We start from the raw sequence: 22,098 nt of genomic DNA, 5'->3' as shown, positions 1-22,098 counted from the left end.
TATATAACTATAAATACAAGAATATAAATAAAGGAAAAGTTTCCAAGTGATAAATTTTACTATAAATTCATGATTTAAATGTGCCTCCAGGGTCTATCACAGCACAGGTATGTAATCAGTACCGAGTAACTATTTTGTGGCATATATGAATGAATGAAAGAGTACAATAAACCTTTGCAACTATGATGAAAACAGCAAGGAAGCAGGGATGTTATTCTTCTAACTCTGTCAATTTTTTTTTCAGGAATTACAACTGTCCTTACAATGACCACGATCAATACCCACCTGCGGGAGACACTCCCTAAAATCCCCTATGTGAAGGCCATTGACATGTACCTGATGGGGTGCTTTGTCTTTGTTTTCATGGCCCTTCTGGAATATGCTTTGGTCAACTACATCTTTTTTGGGAGGGGACCCCAACGCCAAAAGAAAGCAGCTGAGAAAGCTGCCAGTGCCAACAACGAGAAGATGCGCCTGGATGTCAACAAGGTAAATTCAGAGGGCAAGCCCTCCTTGCTTCCTAAACTTATAGAAGAATGCCAGCAATATAGGTTAATGGCCTTGTTTAATGAATGAGGAAAGCAAGGCCCAGAGAAGAGAATGGGTAGTTTTTCCAAAATCATAAAGTTAATTAGTGGTGGAGGCACAATTATGGCCCAAACTCATGATATAACCTTTGGATACCCCTTACGTTAACAGTAGGGTTGCCCAAAGCATAGTCATCTGAGAACTATCCTTGTGACTTTTTCCATATATGAGTATAATGTGTACTATTATTTATTTTATATTTATTTACATTTGCTCCCTTTAAATAACCAACAAAGGAAATTTTATATCACTTAAATCAGTATTACTTGCTGGAAGATAATCTTAAGTGAGAAATATGAAACTATGTTATTAAATTCTAGGCTATACTAGATGAAGACCCTGGGCCTGAGCCTATTCTTTGATTTAAAAGGGAGATAAACAAGTACAGAGATGTATTAAAGAGCCACCAGCAACAAATGAGGTCTTTTCTCTTTGAAGTCATCAGAGGATAGAAAGATAAGTGAAGGGGAGAAAGAATAATTTTCTCCCTCAGTGACAGATAATCACTTAATGCCTTGCACATGTACCACTTAAGATTGCTGAAACACATGACTGTAGGAGACTGCCAACTTGCTTAAGTTACGCCTAGTCAAAGAACAATTTCCATGCAGTTGTAAACCCTGTTTAGTCTTTAAGGCAGTGGTTTTCAACCTTGGTTGCCAAACTGACTGACTGTGAGAGCATTAACAAATACTGAAGCCTGATTCCTTTCCCAGAAATTCTTATTTGAATGTACTAGAATATGGCTGGGCATCATAATTTTTAAAAATTCTTCAAATGTCATTCTAATTTGCAGTCAAGATTTAGAATCTCCATTTTGAGGTTTTTGACATCAGTCCAGTGGATCCATCCCTTTTTACCACCCAAATGTGACTTCACCTGGCTTCCTCTATCAAACTCTCTGTACTAAACAGAATATTTATATATGTGTTTTCCCATAGTCCAAATTTAAATCCTTCAAAAGAGATTTAAAAAGGTCTATTTTAATATCTGCTGTAAATAGTGTTTATAAAGCAGTGCATAGTGTTAAATTTAATAAATAGTTCACTGTGATGAAACCAGGAAAGTAGTAATACTTTGAAACCATCTAGAATTATTAACCATATCAATCATTATTTAATTGACATTTTAATATTTCTATCTTCAAGTGATTTCCAAGGATAGCACACCATAAATAATCTCTACAGTTGAATATTACTTAGAACAAACCAAATGAAACCTTCTAATTCACTGTTTTTACATATCCATAGTATTCTCTAAGAGAAGACACTCCTTCTCTGGTAGATGATATTTTTAATAATGCATATTTTAAGTATGACCCTTGAAAGTTAATGAACCATGGGTCTAGAAAATTATGAATTTCTTTACAGTGCCTGAGTTTTCACTTATTAGAATCTGTCAATAGGTTCCAACCTAGCATTATGGTTCTCTCAAGCTGTCAAATGAAAGAATACTTTATAAATCCATTCTATGATTTTTCTGATATAGTAGCATTAGTTAGATAAATAAATAAATAAATAAATAAATAAATAAATAAAACTATCTCATAGGACTGCATTTTGAAATGAGTCTAAATCAATTGCCTAATGAAATGCTGACTTGATAAGATAACATCTGATCTCTTTTCACTTTCATCTACCCTGTTTTATACCAATTTGCATTTAAATGATAAATTTAAAAGCCAGAGAGTGGCAGTTTTATAGCAAACTGAACCTGGAGAGCTTCAGAGTTTAAATTCAATGTACTGAGACCGAGATAGAGAATGGTTCACTGAGCAAATACCCCACAGTAGTGAAAAGCCCATCCTCTTGGCTGAAGTTGAAACCACAATTCTGAGCGTAGAATATGAGAGAACAAAAAAGATATCAGAGCTCTTCTAGTACAGTGGTTCTCAAAAAACAGGTGATTTTTTTTCCCCCCAGAGCATCTTTGGCCATGTGTGCAGATATTTTGGATCGTCAAAACTGGGAGGAGGGAATTGCTTCCAGTATCTAGAGAATAGAGACCAAGGATGCTCCAGACATCCTTCTGTGCATTGAACAGCCTCCTCCTAACAAATAAATATCCAGCTCCAAATGTCGATGATGCTGATGTTAAACAACCCTGCTGTAATCCAATCCTGTACTGTCAAGCATAGGAAACTGAGGCCCAGAAAAATATAAGATGTTTGTCCTCATGCAAGTGGTTTCTCCACTTTCTTCAATCAAGATGTGTAATGTCAAGACATCAGAAGTTATAATTAGCACAACGGTTCTGAACAAGTATTTTGTAGTCAGTTCCAGCATTTACCCTCCATTTACAGTTGTGTGACTATACATACTAAACAAACAAATAAGCAAGCAAGCCTCTCTGACCCTTCAGTTTCCTTATCCATAAAAATGGGGTTAATTCCTCTCCATAAGTTATTATGAAGATTGTTCATGATAATATGTAGAGAGGATAACATAGTCCTCAATGTATGGCAAATACTCTGTAAGTGATAAATAGTAATCAAATATTAAAATATTGTAAATAATGGGAATTATTACTTTTTAAAGTAAAATTTACAGTCTCCAGACATATAGCCAATGCTAGTTTGTGTATTTTACAGAGTAAATATCTAGTATATAAGGAGGAGTCACATTCCTGAAAGAGAGTACTATCTACAGAGGAATGTTTCATGTTAGAAGTTTTAAAGTCAATGCAAGGAAATCATTTTCAACACATATTAGCTATAAAATCTATAGCAAACCAACTATAAACTTTATCATTTCTTAGGCCAGAATACTTAGAACCATCTTGATTTAATTAAAACAAAACAGTGACCATCTCACATTCCATACTCCTATATATATATATTTTTTAAGCCAGCATGAAGGATTAGAGATCTACTTGGGGCTCTGATTGCACATCACTTTTCTTTTGTGTTGGCATCATGAATAATGCCACTCCATTTCTTATCAAGAATGTCCCTTCTTTTCAACTGTAATTCTAATTTTTTTTCTTTCTTTTTTTTTTTTTTTTCCCCTAAAGCTGGGGCACAAATAATCAGTTAAGTATTGTTGGATGCTCTGGAAATTTCAGTCACTAGAAAAGGGATTGACCTTTTCAGCTTCCCTTGATGGTTTCCTAGAGACGCAGATAGCTTGTCAGATCATCTAAAGTGATTTTTTAAACTGTGCTCTGTTCTGAGGTCAGGGAGGGATGAATATGGGAAGCCTAGCTAGGTGGGAGCCAACTGTTACTCAAGGACATACTTCCACATTTTTCCAATCTCTTCTCTGTACTGGTTTCCTGTACCTTTTTAATTTAACAATAATATATGCAGCTCTTAAAACAATTCTTATCTTGTCATTCAATTGATGCAAAAACTAAGGCTCTTAAGGAGAATAAAATATCCAAGGTTGCATAACAAAATTAATAAAATTTCTGAGAATCTGGCTTTTCCAGTCTATCTGGCATACATTCTGCTATGCTAGGAAGTACGAAAATGATATAAAATTTAAAAGCTGATTCCACATTAGTCCATATATTCAATTCAGTTAACTTCACCTAAAAAAACAAAATCTGTTTACAAATGAGAGTCCATGGCCAACAAACAATATCACTTTCATTGTGTTCATGTAACAAATTAGGTTCTAAAATCCTAAGAATTTTAGATAAACCTCAAACCAAAAAGAAGTCTACTTAATATTTTTTCCAAGTGTCTTCCAGAGTTGTTTAATTATATGTGTGTGTGTGAAAAAATATATATATATATGTATATATATATATATATATATATATATATATATATATATATATATATGGTTTATAATCTCATATAAAATCTCTACCCTAGTGTTAGGAGAGCCCTTCCTGTTTACCCTAGCATTCTTCTATTTGTGTGTGTGTGTGTGTGTTTCCTTATAGAATTTGTTCTTGATTAATTTCACTTCCTTTTCTTGCTTATGCCTTCAAGTTTTCAATTCTCTTTTCTTCCTTTAAGCTTTATGTTGTTCATTGTTTATTTTGTTGCCAATTACCAAATGTATGTATATTTGAGAATTTAGTTGCTCCTGCCGTTTCACCACCTTGACTCCTGCATATCTGAAAAGCCTCCAATATCTTAATTGCTTTGAGGGACCCATAACCACCAGTTTTCCAAATAAAGCCAAAAAGATCTCAATTTGGGGAACATTCTTTATTCTGCACTTATAGATGTTGTGAGTCTCTGTGTTGCCTTTATCCGTTGTGCCTAATTTTTTTGTTATGCAAAGCCACTAAAACCATTTAAATCTATTCATTTCTAGTGCTTGGAATTAGTTTTCTTTTTTTTAATGATATATTAAAAAAATACAGGTAATTCAAAATCCTACTCTCTGTTAGCACCAGTCTTTCTAAAGACCAGTAGCATTTATCAATATCCAATTTACTTTAACCACAAATCCTAATCTACTGGCATCAGTCGACTTAATTAGCACATTCTCTACTTTGTTTTCCAGATTTTTTATAAAGATATTAAACAAAATGGGACCCAATATCGATCCTTGTGGGACCCAACTGGAAACCTCTCCCCAACTAGACGGACTACCAATTACGATTTCTCTCTGTATACGGTTAGATAGCCAGTTTTTAATCCATTTATTTGTATTTCTGTTGGAGCCAATTTGTTTAGCTTTTCCCTGTAAAATAATGTATGGGGTCTTTGCATATAACCTATGGACTTATATCCACAGAGACTTGGAAATAACTTAAATGTTTTCATGAGACCCAAATGGGATTTTCCTGTTTGTTTGTTTTTGTTTTTTTTTTTTAATATAGCTATAATGAATTTCCATTCAGTCATTATTATTGTGCTAGAGAAAGAAACCAAGTGCCTCGTATTTTGAGATTCCTTTTCATTTGTGCTGAGAGACTAGAATATCATTATATACTGTGGCATTTCTTAGTTTTCTCGGTGGTTCTGTTGGTTAGTGGAATAGGTGGAGAATTATACATCCTTTCTATTGGTTGACTCAGAATTTAAGGACCTATATATTCTGGCCTAGATTATTAATTTATGCCTAGGGATGTTATGTTTGCATCAAGTCCTTGTTGCTTTATTATTATATATTTTACAAATAACTATTACCTTGGTGGACTCGACACTATTATAATGATAGGTAAAAGGCAATAATTGACTTTGTTCCTTGTTATACCTCTTGGCTTAAATGAATTCCAAAGAAACCCCCCCCTTTTTTTTTTTTTTGGCTAATACTTACAGTTCAGTTCCTCATGCGTTTGCAATTCTTAATTGGCAAATTGTCTTTCATATTGCCCTCCACATTGGAGGAGGAAGAGAATTGTCACCATTCTACCTTATCATCCACAATTTATCCAAACTGCATTTTTAAAAAATTTCTATTTCTTGGTGAGGCAGTGAATGATAGTGAATGCCTGTGAATCTTTCCTAAGAGGACTTGATGCTTGATAAGCTGTTATTGTATCCGCTGAGTATCATGTTCTTCTCGAATTTTGCTGTTCTGACTCAAGTTTCCTTAATTCCAAATTTTTATTGTGTTTGGGGTGGGAGAAAGGTATAGTTTATCTATTAAATTACTACTCTGTTTAGGTGTTTTTAAACTGTCTTTTAACTTTATTACTTTTTGTGGTATGCATAGTTACAGAGTCTGATAAATGGTGTTAGGTAGATTCAAGGAGAAGAGATATTTGAAATTTTGCCATCACTAAGTTAGTCCTAGTCCCCTAAACATCTGGCCCCTACTGTGTCTGTTCTCTTAGGCTACTTCATTTGTGTTGTGCTGCTGTTCTCATTTTTAACTCTAGCTACTCTTGTTGAAATTTAAGTAGACTGATTTGGTTGGGCAGTATTCTGGATAGAATGCTAATCATTTAGAAAAAACACTTTGGACAGTTGGAATTTGGGTTTATAATGAAAACAATTGAAGAATGTTGTATTTTTCAAAACCAGAACCAAAGAATACTGCATGATTGTTCTAGTGACTTGGTAAAGTTATATGAAAATTCAGGAAAATCCTCAGATTGTGAGAATATTTTAAAAACAATTTGCCTCTTTGGTGCATTAAATTTTTCAGTTGATGACTTGAAAGAGTTGTTGATACTGTCTAATACCGATTTAGATCCTAATTTCCTAAGAACTCTTTCACTATTTCATTAAACATTATGTTAAAGAGAATGTTCAATGATTTACATTGAAGTATGAATCTTAATGTCTTCTGCTTTTATGCTTTTTTGTTGGTGGTGATTATGTCTTTATTCTGTTCTTTGAGTTCTCTTTTAAGTTCACATTCAGTATATGAAATAAGGACTGGCATTGAAAAGTTTGAATAATGAGCTAATAAATCTGTAACCTGTAAAAACATCAAAATGTATGTGACAATCCTCAGAGGCAATAGGGTCCACTGGGAAAATGGTGGCTTTTAGAATCAGACTGAACTGGGTTTACGTTCAGGCATGGTCTTTTACGAGCTATGTGACATTAGATATGTTTAACCTTTCCACCCTTCAAATTCCTCAACTGAAAACTAAACACTAATTTCTGCCTCATGGAGCTGCTGAGGGGATTAAATGAGATAATTCTATTAAGGGCCTTATATAGTACCAGACAAAGAGCACTCAATAAATAGTTATTATTCTGGAGAAGATAACAGAGAATATGTATCTTTCTCATTTTTTTCTTAGTTCTATTACTATATTTCTAATTATAAAGCTAATTCATGATTTTTTTAATGTATAAAAGGCAATAAAAACTGTCTGTACCTCCACACCCAGGTATAATCATTGTTAACATTGCCTTTTATTCACATGACATTCTTTTATTTAAAGAATTATGCTCTGCTATTTTGCATACTGCTATATTCCACTTCCTTTTTTGTACATTCAAGTATAAATATACATCATTTCTAGTAGCTACAAGATATTTTATTGATATATGTACCATAATTTATGTCATGAGCACTTATTGTTAGATATTTACATTGTTTCCAAGTGGTTTTCCATTATAAATAACACTAAGCATTTCATTGGTAACATGTTTGTACACCATTGATTACTGATATATTGCTTAAAATGGAATTTCTGGGTAAAAAAGTATGTGCCTTGAAAATGGTGACACATTATTGCCAAGTTGCTCCATAGTAAAGTTCTGCTGTAGTTGACATACCTACTAGAACCATATGAGAATGTGGCAGTACATACACACACACACATACATGATGTCACCCAGCCTTAAAATGACAGAGAGACAGAAAACTGATGCCTATGTCCAATTGAAAAAGTGTTAGAGAAGTGAAGGTAGAAGAATCCAAAACATATGTCCTCTCCATTCAAAAGTCATAGAGAAAAAAAAAAAAGCCATAGAGAATAACATGGCAGTAGAAAAACAAAACAGAAACAATCAACATTCAACTCAAACTGAAGCTCTGCAGAGAGAAAGAGATGCATCAGTAGAGCCAGTATTCACGCAAGCAGAATCCAGACAAATCCACCCAAGCTATGGTTGAGCAGATGGGGAGATCATTAGATGCGTCTAAGCAAAGAAACAGCATGGCAACTCTACAAGAAAACTATAAATTACTCTGTCTCTATCTTCTTAGGTAGAGAGAGAAAGGAACTCAGGATGCTAAAGACAGATAACAACCCTTACTGGAAAAAAATACTTCAGGATAAATTAAAATTTCCCTAACAAAAGTTTTTCTCACCAAAAATTGAAAGAGAATATGAAACAAAAGATCATGGATGGGATGATAAACAAGGTGCTATGCGGTGATTAAGAAGGCAAAAGTGAAGACAAAGCAATCTCTGTAGAAACTAGTAAACAGTGAGAAAGAGAGTAAGTGTGGCAAAAAAATCAATGCAGTGACACAGAGTTCAGATTGTAGAAAAGTGTGCCAAATGGAGAGAAGAGAGATGCAGAGAGAAAAACCACTTAGAAAAAGACATAATAAATATATAAAACAGGTAGGAGATTAAACATGCAGAATCATGTTGTTAGTATAGAATGGAATAAAATGGAATAGAAAAAATCTGATGTCAATAATTATAATAATAAAGAATACTTATTGAATGCCTTTTCTGTTTTTAGACACTTTACATATATTACATGATATAGTTTTTATTATTATCCTTTGTTGTAGTAATTATAATTTTACAGATGATGAACTGAGACCCAGAGACTGTAATTAACTTGCTTAAGGTTAGACAGCTAAGAAATGGTTGAACAGAAAATATGACTACAGACTACACTCTTAACTAATATGCTAGATATTATATATTTATACATATCTGTGATGAAATTAATCAGTAAGCCATAAGGATATACTGGGTTCCAAGGTTAAAAATTATATAATCTCATTACCACCTTGTTATATCCTTCTGACATTACTAAACTTCCAGTCAGAAATAGTAGCTGATCTCTAAGGAAGGAAAAAAAAAAGTTAGGACTCAAACTACTCTATAGTAATATTAAATTTTGTAAAATAATGGAAAAATGTTATAGGGCTCTGAGGGGAAAAGAATAAACTAAGAATATTATTGTTGATAGATAAAGGCAAAAGAAAATAAACTGTACTCAGTATTCAAGGTTTAGTAAATAGAGCATCCATGAAACCTTATTTAAAAAGCTTAATAAAAAAGTCTAGCTCCAATTAAAGGTAGTCCAAGTAAGGAACTTTAGAACAGGAAAAGCCAGTGTGCTAGCATTCAGAACTAAAGACGGCGTGTCAATCTAAAGCTATATAGCTCCAAAAATTAGAGTTATAGAATAAAAGATAATTCAATTATTTAAAAAAACTAAATACTAAATACTATATAAAAAGAATAAATCAGGATGTGTATTCTTGAAGAGGGATAAAGTGTTGTTTCCTAATTCATAGCAAGGACTCGACATTTACTCTTTAGGGTTTATGAATCAAGAAGTTGAAGATTAAGGATGTTTAAAATTAACATAGCTACAATTACTACAATTACTACAATGGTGTTTCTTGAAGGGTGCACTATAGACCGCCTACATTAGGGTCATCTGGGGTGCTTGCTTAAAAAGTAGATTCCAAGGGCACCTGGGTGGCTCAGTGGGTTAACCCTCTGCCTTGGGCTCAGGTCATGATCTCAGGGTCCTGGAACTGAGCTCCATATCAGGCTCTCTGCTCAGCAGGGAGCCTGATTCCCCCTCTCTGTCTGCCTCTCTGCCCACTTGCGATCTCTCTCTCTCTTTGTCAAATAAATAAATAAAATCTTAAAAAAAAGTAGATTCCACTTTATTTATGAGATATCATAAATCACACTTTTTAGTGGGACAGCTGAGGAATCTGCATTTTATCTCCCAGATCTGTCGCATCCACCGAAACATGAGAGTTTAAGGATCGGAATCCATGTGATGAACTGACAATTCATTGTATACAAACCTCAGATAATAGGAAGGAAATAAAGAAAGATGAAGGTAAAGCAGCTAAGGCTAGATGTCAGAAAAAAGGATAAGGACAATTTAAAAGGAAATTTAAAGAATAAATTAAGACAATAGAATTAAGACCAAGCTTGTCTTAACTGCTATATATAACTAGAGCACCTAATCAGTTTACCTATCAGAAGAGTAAGATTGCTAGATTAAATTAAGCAACTAAACCCAACAAAATGTTATTTATTAGAGACACCTCTAAAGTAAAGGTATTGAGAAGTATTCTTTGTAAAGTCACAGGCAAAAACAATTGAGGCAAATACAAATACAAATCAGGATAACTGAGGATTGGATATTATTACTTTTTAATAGTATTAATATTAGGACTATAGTATTAATATTAGGACTATTATTACATTATAATAAGGAGGTAAAAAGTATCGGCTGAGGGATATTTTATAATAATTGCAATCCAAAATAAGTGTTATCATTGATTAATAATTTATATGCAATTCATAAAATTAAACTTGAAACAGCATCCAAATAAAATGATAGGAAATAAAAAGAGAAAATATCAGAAACATTACATGAGTAATGTATTTAGTAAAGTTTATTAGTTGTATAATCTCATTTTTATACAACTCATGTCAGATACAATAAAAATTAATTTGAAGAACGTCTAGAAAATAATGGCAATTTAAAATACTGTCTAATTAATTCCAAGGGATGTGGTTAAAATAATGGTGGGAAAGTTATAGTTTCAAACACATTTCTAGCCAGTAATTTTAAAAAGTGAATTCAATATACAATTCAAAGGTTTAAAAAAAAAAATCAACAACATATGTAAAAGAAGCAGGAAAAAGTAATTAATCAAGGTCAATTATAAGTTAACAAAATAGAATATCGGAATAAAATAACATAAAAATAAATCAGTTCTTTTGGGGATGCCTAGGTGGCTCAGTAGGTTAATCGTCTGTCTTCAGCTCAGGTCATGAACCCAGGGTCCTGGAATCGAGTACCACATCAGACTCCTTCCTCGGTGGGAAGCCTGCTTCTCCTTCTGCCTACTGCTCCACATGCTTGTGCGCGCTCTCTCTCTCTCTCTGTCTGAAAAGTAAATACATAAATTAAAAATAAATAAATCAATCACTTCTTTTAAGAAGATAGAATAGGGATATAATTTATCAAGGAAAAGCTTATTAAAGAAGCAAAGAGAGGGCCAAAGTAGAAATTTTTTAAAAGCACAATAATTGTTTCTTTTAAAAGGTGAAATAAAAAATAATTATACAAAGATCTCAGAATATGTAGATAAAATATATGACATTCTTAGAAAATATAAATTAGCAAACTGACCCTAGCAGAAAGAGAAAACAAATAGAGCAATTACCAAAGAAAAAACAAAGAAAACTGACAATGTAACCCCACTCCAGCCTAGAAGGCTTTAGCAGTAAGTCTCATCAAACATTATATGCAAATACTTTCAGTGGCAAAACCATATCGAAAAAAGCAAAAATATATGAAAATAAGCTATGGATGCATTTTATTAATGACTATTTCAGTGGAGAAAAAATCTTTAAATATTAAATTTAATCCAGAGAATATTAAAAGCAAACTGCAACATAAGCACATACTGTCATCTCAAAATAAAATTATAGTCTTATTTACCATATGTAAATATACATATATTTAACATATGTCTTATTTATATTGAAGAGGTGAAAATTTTTTCATCCTTTCAGTAGGTTACCAAGAGACACTCAAAGTTATCTTTTGAATTCAGTATTCATTTTTGGTTGTAAATTTAAAATCCATTAGAAAATTGGGAAATGATGGATATTTTTCTTGCTGTTTCTTTACTTCTCTTCACCTAGCAAAAAGCTCTCCCTTACATTTTGTCTTAGGGTAGAAAAGTAAAGTAAGGACAAGAAATGGATGCTTACAATTCACACTATAATTTAATTTTGTAAAAATTACTAGCCAGTGAAAATTACATGAGAGAAAATAAAGAATATTTAAAAAGGAGGAAAAAAGATTTCACACTTAGCAAAAAAAAAAAAAAAAAAAAAAAGAGAGAGAGAGAGAAAGAGAGAGAAAGAGAAAGGAAGGAAGGAAGGAAGGAAGGAAAGAAGGAAGGAAAGAAAGAAAGAAAGATTGTGGGAGAAATTTTTAGAAACCACATGAGAAAGGAGAAAGGGAAGTTTTCACAGCTTTTCTATATAAAGAGTATATAAACAATAATAAAAATTTTGGAAGGAAAGAAAAGATCCCTTTTACTACAAATAATAAGTTTTTGATGAAAGAAAACTTTGTTAAAAAACTTATTTTTTAAAACAAGGTAACATTTTAAGAGAATCAGTATATTTCTAAATTATTCTATGAGTTTAGTGTAATCCCATTGGATGACCAATGGCTTCCTTTGTAGTTTTGATCTTTAGTGGTTTGTTTTAGAACTTTGACACAGCAATTCTAAAGTTTTTTTTGGAAGAAAAAAAAATGTGAAGAATCAGGATTGTGAAAAAAACTAAGAAAATAATAGCTCTACCAGAAGTTTAAATGAATTATAAAACCAGAGTGATTAATGCAGTATAGTACTGAATCAGTGCTATCTAAATAAAGAGAGCATAGAAATCGCCTTAGGAACATTAGAAAATTAAATTATTAATAAAAGTATCATTTAATGTCATTGGGAAAATGTGAGTTAATTAATAACAGTGGTGAGTAATTGGATGGTCTGACCATTTGGGAATATTTAAATGTAATACCATACATCTAACCCATCCTTTCCCCAGTTTAAATTCTAGACAAATTAAAGAGCTAGATATTTTTAAAAGAGGAAAGATACATAAAAAGCAGAAATCATGTATAAACATTTTAATAAACATGGATTAGGTAAAACAAGACAGGAAATCTGGAATCCAGAAAAGATTAATATATTTGAGCTTGTAAAAAATGTTTAGTTTTTCTATATTTTCTTTTTCTCTTACCATTCTTATCAGGCAAAGCTTTTTTTTTCCCCACAAGAAACGTAATTTTTTGCCTTCTTTCTAATTATCAATGCTTTTCAAAACACATGTTTATAGTTATTTAATAATCCCACTTTTAAATCCCACTTTTTGAGGGGAAAAAAGCAATTGAAGTGTTTATAAACATTTTTTTTAAGATTTTTTTTTTTTTTTATTAGAGAGAAAGCACCAGCAGAGTGAAGGAACAGAGGGACAAGCCAAGTCCCTACTGAGCAGGAAGCCCAGTATGGGGGCCGGGACTCCAGGACCTCCCAGAACCCAATGATCACGACCTGAGGCAAAGGCAGACATTTATCTGACTGAGCCACCCAAGTGCCCCTATAATGATTTTTTTTCATGCATCTGTTGCATCTGTCTGTACTAACATATGAGCAGATTCTCTTTCTCATTTTCCCTTCAGAAGTATTGATTATTGATTGCTTTTCACAATTTATCATGGGTATAATCTTTTTAAACTTGCATTTCCCACATTTGTCAAGCAATTTAATAACTTTTCATATATTTATATGGTGAAATCAACATCCCTGTGAATTGCCTATGGTTACTCTTTTTTAAAAAAATATTTTATTTACTTATTTGAGAGAAAGCTTTGCGGGGTAGGGGCAGAGGGACAAGCAGATTCTCCACTGAGTGGGGAGCCCAACATGGGGCTTGACCTAGGACCCTGAGATCATGACCTGAGCCCAAGTTAGATGCTTAACAGACTGAGCCACCCAGGAACCCCTTGTCTATGTTTACTCCTATCCATTTCTGTTTTTTCAGTTTCCAGAGGTCTAAGTATAATAAATATACTAACCATTTATTAGTATGTGCATTGCAGATATTTTTTCCAAGCTCTCAATCATTCTGTAACAAATCCTCAATTTTTATATTGTCTAATTATTTATACTTCTGTAATTTCTGGGTTTTCTGGAATGGATAAAAACTGTTCTTGAAACTCTAGGTTAGGCATATGGTCTAATGAATTTTTCTGAAGTTTTTTTTTTTTTCCTTTTCATACTTAATTATTTCATGTTTTATATTTAATCCATCTTAAATAATATATATTGTTAGTGCAAGATAATGGTCAACTTTATATTTTTCCAGGGGTAAAACCAATAGCACAAACACTATTGTATTAAAAATCCATTTTCCCAGTGGTTACATTTGGAGAGTGGGATGGGATGATAAAACCCTCCCATTTTTATGTCTTTTTTTATTGTTTGAACTGTTATAATGAGCGCACATTACTTTTAAAATTTAAGATAGTATGTGAGTGTGTACATGTATACATATTCCCACTCAGTTTGCCAATATATTCCTATGACCCAGTTATTACCTTCTCTCTTTCTTACACAGAGACACACACCCTTACTCACCATACCTACCACACCCCTACAGACACAAACCACACACATACAATTCCTACTTTTCCCAATACTTCATATATCACTTAGCCAGAATAATCCAATTACATGTAAACAGCACATGCTCATTTCTAATAATTATTGCTATCAGAAAGAAAAAGAAGAAGGAAGGAAGCAGGAAGTAGGGAGAGGGAGGGAAGAAGAAAGAAAGAGGGAGAGAATGGTATGGGCTGTATAGTTAACAGCCTGCCTTGGGAGCAGTCAAGCCCATGCTGTCTGACGTTCTTGTTGATGTCACCAGTGATAGAGTTAAACAAAGACCTCCACTGTTTTTTTTAAGCTTGGACATACCTATAACAACACTGCCCATGGATGCCTGCAGATTAAAAAAATCAATCTTCTACCTTGGTACAGCAAAATGAAATTCAGATGACTTGAGATTTAAGTTTTAATTCTGACACGTAAGCCATACTTGTAATATCTGAGAAGTTAACCTGTCCTACAAAATAAGGATGTGATCTCCAAGATCTCATCCATCTTAAAAATTATGTGCTTCTAGAATGTTTACTGAGCCTTCTTGCCTGAAATTCATTTGTCCCATAGCCTCCTTTTGATTAAACCTCCTTTCACTTATTTCTACTACAAGAAATTGCTTATTAATTTAAAAATTTATAAACAGTTGTACAGAGTTTATATCATACTCTGTTTGATACTTTATTTAATAACTTTCCTTTTGGAAAAATGCCTACAGAGAGAAATATTGTAAAATAATTTCCTGGGTTAGGAACTACTAAAAGTACTATGAATCCAACCCCTATTCTAAAATTAACTCATCTAAGTAAGATGTAATTCTTTCATTGGATATATTAGAATGTAATTGAATAGCAAGATGCAAAGAGGTGGCAAGTAGCCAAGCAGGCAGTTCCATTAGATTATGAAAATATTGTGCTCTTGTGTAGTATTTATACTTTTTCAATGTGTTTCAATTATCTCAAGAATAACCAGATACATAGAAGGTAAATATAATCCTCTTTTTATAAATGAGTAAATAGAACAGACACCTAGGCATTCATTGATGAAATACATTTCCAGGACCAAAGTCCCTTGAATCTTATTGCCATGTTCCTGTCCATTACCTGGTCAGTTTCTCCGTTGAGTCCCTTCTTCATTAGAAAATCTGGTTATTTCTTGTCCTATGAGGAGGACAATATTTACCAGCTATGACTCATTTCCCTTCAATCAAATTTTTTCCTAGAATGAGAGCTACAACCAAAGAGTTAAATTTTGAAAACATATCTGTTCTGTCCCATGTTGCCAGTAAACAAAATTTAGCAAACAAAAGAAAAAGTGTATATGTAATACTTTGTGGTTTTTCAAAGCGCTAGTAATACTTTGCCTCTTCAGGTGCTCCATTCCATTCTAGAATTCAAAATACAATACCACTACCATGTTGTTAGATTGGTACTGGAAGTCAAGCCCAACTTGTGGATTATTAACATAGTCTTTAAGGAAAAGATATGCAATAGTTTTCAATTTTAAGGTGAAGCTTCACTTTTGAAGAGCTCCTGAAGTTAGTTATGGTACTTACCTATACTATAAACATGTAGCTTCTTTCCTTTTCTCCTTTATAAAAAACTTGCCAATTAATTAATGGTGTATTTTGTAGTTTTTGAAATCTCAGATTTTAGGAAATGTAGTAACAGTTATAGTATAATGAATACAATTAATACTGAGAAAACTCTGGCAAGACTATGAATTCTTAATAGAATTCATAAAAATAGAAAAATAGAAAACCATGTGTTCCATGGGCAGCTATGGGAATTAAGGATGGGCATTAAATTTTTATTAACTATCTATTAATATAAAATTGTTAAAAAACAAAACAAGTAAAGTACCTCTAGCAAGTCTTGTGCTCCTAAAGAAATTAGGAATTTTTTATGGCCTCTGCTGAGAAGAGGTTTACAGAATTGCTTGATGCTTGTTTAATTTTGGCAAAAAGCACCAAGAGAAACATAACAAAAATGGAAGCTGACATAATTTCGAAATCTCCCTCAGCAATAAACAAGCTGTCTCTTTTGCCTGTTGATACCACTACTAGCTTCTGCTGCAAAAAATTTCTGGAAGCTGGACCAGCTTCAAAGACCCCACAGTCGGTTTCTTCCACTGAGTCCCAGACATTGCTATGACCCTCTACGTCAGGGTGACCATCTCTGAATCCCGGAGCGCATGCATGCCAGCCCAGGGGCCAGACTGGGAGTGCCCCGCAGGAAGAGTCCTCAACAGCGAATAGTGCTTTCTGGAGCATTTCACACTTTCTCACCCCCCTCAGGGTTGTTTACTTCGGCAGTTGAGAATGTTGGTTCCCTGATGCCAACAACATGGGCTGCATTCCTCTGACAGTCTTTAGACTGTTGCTCCCGTCACCACAGCTCGAAGCAGCAGGGTAGCCTTAAACTTTTCTCACAAGGGACAAGATTTAGAAGGAACATCACAAATGTGTTGGTCATTCAGCAAGTTTATCAAATTGTTGCTCTTGGAGAGTACCACAGCTGTTAAGAGAACAGACACACCCAGCTTCATCAAAACTACTCAATTCTGGGGGCTCCTGGGTGGCTCAGTGGGTTAGGCCTCTGCCTTCCGGTCAGGTCATGCTCCCAGGGTCCTGGGATCGAGCCCCGCATCGGGCTCTCTGCTCAGCCGGGAGCCTGCCTACCCCCCTCTCTCTGCCTGCCTCTCTGCCTACTTGTGATCTCTGTCTGTCAAATAAATAAATAAAATCTTTTTAAAAAACAACAACAACAAAAACTACTCAATTCTGAATTTGAGACAGTCCTGAATTTAAGGCCCATAATTCTCACTTATTAGATATATCAGCCTGAGAAAGCTCGCTGTGCCTCAGTTTCCCAACTTTTAAAATAGAGCTTACTGTTCTACCCTCAAGATAGTAAGGATTGCAGGAGGAAATATGAGGAAGTACTTGGAAAGTAAGCATTTCTTAAGCACTAACCTCGAAATTGATGCCTATTGTGAAAATGATTGCATGCGCGGAACTCTGACTTTTCTATTTCTCAAGATTTGTTTCTGAATGCAGAAGCACTGTCTCTGTCAGCCAGTCTGATGGAACAGTCCACTGCCCCTAAAAAATATTCTTTTAAATTATATGACATAATCAGAATGAATAGCACATAGTACACATGATACATGCTACTGAGTTTCTCGCTACTGAGGTGTTAACTTTAAATGCATGTTCTGAAAAAGCTTCACAGAGTAGAAGGCACATTCCATCTCAGGGGAAAAAAAGAGCAAGGAGCTCTTCTGTCCTGTCAGGATATACATGGCTATGACATAACAATAGCAATTTAACCCTTAATATGAACTGATCTTCTCATTTTATAAATGAAGAAGCTGATATCCAGAGAGGTAGATTGACTATCCACAGACACACAGCAATGAGATAACAAAAATCCCAATTCTGTGGCATAATCTGCCCATTGTCAGCACTGCCTTTCACTCCTTGACTTGATTATATTTAATAATTTGATCTGCATCCTTCCTCAATCCCTTGCATTTTTCTACAATGTACTCTAACAAATACTAGTAAACAGGAAACCATTCTGGTGCATTGAAAATTGTTTCATCCCAGATCCCCCACCATATGTAACATTGAACAAAGCACTTCTGAAATACTACTAATATATCTAAAAAGCTAACATTTACCAAGGGCTTACAAGTTATTTTTACTTAAATTTTTACTGTCCAATGCCCCGTAGTAGCATTTTATAGGGGGTCATCCTCAGACCACAGTATCAGAATCAATACTTTAGAAAATGCAGAACCCCAGCCCATTCCTGGATTTACTGAATCAGAATTTCTGATGACCCAAGAATTTAAATGTTAGCACATTCTCCAGATGATTCTGATGCTCATGAACGTTTGAAGCTTGTTAGTTACTAGATATTCTTATAGTTCTCTAAAATTTTATTGATGACAAAAGCTGAGGTCCAGAGAAATAACATATTAAGCCACATAGCTAGTAAGTTGCAAACCTAGAATTTGAACCCAGGTCTTTTGTTATCATCATCATCATCATCATCATCCTCTGAGGGTTTTCAATATTTGACACAGTGTCTAGCTGATATTCTTTACCAAAGTATTAGCTTAGATTTGATGTTCTTTCTTATCTCCATAAATTCATAATTTTCTTCATTTCCTAACTCAACCTACAACCTGTATTTTGTAAAGTTTAATCATTTACTGTCTACCATCATCTGCAGATCTCAGAGACAAGGGTCATTTGGTGTTAAAATGGAACAGAGAGATGTTTGATAAGGCTGTGTCAGATAAATAGGAGTCTCCCAACAAGGGTTAGATGTGAGAGTAGATGGTGCATTTGGCAAACTCTGGCTGCAGTAAATCACCATGAAATTGGCTAAATGTACGGGAGTTGTTGGCCCCCACTGTACAGGAATCCCCGACTAAAGTGGATTTAATCACTCTCTCTCCAGTTCACTCTCCCCCTGGGGTTTATCAAATCAAGTTGGTGCCTTGATTGTGATTAATTCAGCATTCTGTAAAGGGAGCACAAATGTTACCAGTGGACTCCTCTACCACTTTACCATATAGACATTGAAGACCTGGTTTAGCAGATTTGGAGAGCTACCCAAGATCCTTAAAAAAATTCCTTTTTTTTTTTTTTTTTTTAGTCCTACAGTCTATTGACTTTGAGAACTTTAAGGAATCTAAGAGATGATGTAACCCAGTGCTTCTCAATCTTTAATGTGAATAAAAGTTATCTCCATATCTTGCTAAAGTGCAGACTCTTATTATGTAGGTCTAGGGTGAGGCTTGAGACTCTGCACTTCTGACAAACTTCTTGGTGATGCCAAAGCTGTTGATCTCTGGACCACACTCAACAGCAAGGAGCTAGCCCAGGGAATGCACATGAGTCCTGACCCTAAAGGAGTAGCGGCTGCTGCCTTGAGAACTCATCTGAAGGTTCTATCGTTGATTCAGGGACCAGCTGGTCCATTTCCCTCGTTTGTGCCTCTCTCAGGTGTAAGAATAGGAAACTTCACCTCAACATAAGTTTCTACCGTTTTTAATTAACACTTTCTTTTAGTTGTAGTTGCATTTTTTAGTTCCTTTTTTAAAAATTGAGGTACAATTGACCTAACATTATATTAGTTTCAGGATTGCAACATAATGATTGTTATCTGTATATATTGTAAAATGATTATCATAAGTTCAGTTAACATCCATCACTGTATGTACTTACATATATATTTTTTCCATGTGATGTCTCGTTTTTATAGGCAGACGCTGAAACCCAGAAATGTCAGTAACTTCCTCAGGGTCATATAAGCTAATTAGTGGTAGAGCTGGGACTAACCAAAGCTGGAACATAAACCTAGGTTTCTCTCTCTGGGTTGCACAATTTCATCACAGATTGCATGTGAAGCTGTTTTAAAATATCTTTCCTCAGTTCTGTCATTGGCAGAGCAAGCCACAGAGTACAATTTAGATTCAAGAAGCCAAGAAGAGTTGAATTCAGACTCTGAAAAATTCTACAACTTTGAGAAAAGAATTTCTCTGTGTCTTAGTTTTGTTAATCCGTGAGATGATAAGTCCTTGCTGGGCCTTTCAGATTCCTTCTGACATTGTAGAAGGCAATGAAATAAAAGACGTGAAACCCATTTGATAAAACATAAGTAACTTAAATAAATAGAAGGCATCTTTATTAAAATCACTGTAGGATCACTTTATTTTTAACAGGATTATTGATTTTGGAAAACCGTCCCTACATTTCTATATATCTATATTTTATGTAGATATAAACATATATATGTTTACATATATAAAAATATAGATGAATAATACATGACCTTACTATTATCCTAGGTTGAATATTATCTGAAATTATTGAAATTACTATTTTGAATTTTATTAATGATACCTTTTTGATTTTCCATCCACCTTTAATGTATCTGGTCTGTGCAAAGCATGCAAAGAGGCATGGGGAGAGAGAGAGAGAGATCAAGTAAGCCAGCCAAAATCTTGTCAGTGATATCTCATTTTGGACTTCCAGTAACAACAAGGATCCATGTTTCTTTATACACATCCAGAAGGAAAGATGGGGATTTTTTTTTTTTTTTAAATCCCAAAGACTCCAATAAACCTTTCCTTTCTTTTCATTGGTTCAGTTACATTATGCCTTTCCATTCCTGGACCAATCCCTGGTAAGGGGAGGGGAAATACCAAGACTGGTTTATAGCAATCAGGCCCATGAATAGGATCTGTCTCTCCCATTGTTACAACCATAATCCACTACAGAGGTTAATGGGGAAATACAAAGAATTAGTTTTCCCTACCTATGTAAATCAGTGAATTTACATTTTCTTTCCCAGTTGAGAAATGTCAAAGTTTTAAGTATTGTAACAGTATTACCTTTTGTTACACACCTAATGATATGCAGGACATGCTGGTAGACTCCTTAAGTATCTTGTCTCCAGCCTAAAACAAACCATTGTATAATGTGCTTTTATTTTAAAGATGAGGTGCTATAACTTGATTTTAAAGATGAGACACCTGAGGCTCAACTAAGCTATGGAACTTGACCAAGGGCCCAGTAAAGAAGCTAGAATACAAAGCCGATTTCAAAACTCATGCCTTTAAGACTTACCTAACTATATATATGTTCTTATCTACACTGAAATCTAAAATAGTGCTGCACAAAGATGATGTACAGAATGTAATTTCATATTATCTCTACATCGTAATGAAACTCTCATTATAAACATATTTAGTTGGGGAAAGTGCCTCATTTCCCATAAAAGAAGATAGAAATAAATCCGAAAACTTATCTTTTCTGATGAGTGCAAACTCTCCCTTCCCCAAATTTATTTATCCTGCTGGCAAACAACAAAATGGAACACTTTGAATTGCCTTTTGCCTCCCCCGCCATAAGGATGAAGAACCAAACAGAATTAAGCATTAGGAAGAAATATTATTTTATTAGGCCTGTGAATAATGAGAGTTCTCAACATTACATACTTTCCCGGACGACCGAACCTGGAAAATTCCCACAGCCCCAAACCAACAGGAAGCTCCCTACCAAAGGGCTGTAGCACAGAGTTGCACGGGTGTCTTGCTATATTCATTTGTTTCTTGAAGAGTAGCTGAGCAAGTGCTGTGTGGTCCTCTCTCACCACTGCCACAGCTGTTTTAGTTCAAAAACTGGTTTATCATTGCAAATCTCTCCTGGCCATGATGTAACAGTTCAATTCCTTTATTTCTACCTAACGTCTCACGAAACCTTCCACATTATCTTTATTATGTGCTCTCCAGAGTCACTGCGTCCTTCATCTGTCCATGACTTAGAACTTTCTCCTCTCTAATGAAAGTTACTATTCTGTGAGTTTATCCTATGGGATACAGTTTTAGGTACTTTCAATGAATTCTCTCATTTAATCCTCACAACCACCCAATAAGGCTGACACTGTTCTACCTATTTTACAGTTGAGAAAACTGAGGCTCAGAAAGGTTAAATATCCTGCCCAAGATCACAGAGCTTTGTGACATTTCCTTTAACCCAGTCTGCCTCTTACCCAAGCAGTGTGGCTTCAGAGCCCATTAATGCCTCAACCCAAGAGAAGATGAATGCTTATAGCTTTACCCTGAGAGTTCCTACAGTCTACAGGTAAAGGGTTTGGATATTTGTACTAGCTTATTTTAAAATGTAACGTGAGTTCCTCTCATTGCACAAAGTGGC

General features: G+C 34.3%; 1 protein-coding gene across 3 annotated transcripts in view; it reads left to right on the top strand.

Annotated features, from left to right (window-relative positions):
• GABRB2 (gamma-aminobutyric acid type A receptor subunit beta2) overlaps positions 1-22,098 on the top strand; it is a 236,006-nt gene that overhangs the window by 198,680 nt on the left and 15,228 nt on the right. For 2 of the 3 annotated variants that reach the window (XM_032851728.1, XM_032851729.1), the window contains exons 9-10: positions 245-489; positions 5,052-5,165. In XM_032851728.1, the coding sequence (XP_032707619.1) occupies positions 245-489; positions 5,052-5,165 (359 nt within the window). The remainder of the gene's footprint in view (positions 1-244; positions 490-5,051; positions 5,166-22,098) is intronic. The other variant, XM_032851730.1, reaches the window with a different exon arrangement.

Source organism: Lontra canadensis, unplaced genomic scaffold, assembly GCF_010015895.1.
Source record: "Lontra canadensis isolate GAN:19392208 unplaced genomic scaffold, GSC_riverotter_1.0 scaffold5, whole genome shotgun sequence".
Lineage (NCBI taxonomy): Eukaryota > Metazoa > Chordata > Mammalia > Carnivora > Mustelidae > Lontra > Lontra canadensis.
This window is presented reverse-complemented; position numbering and strand designations above follow the sequence as displayed.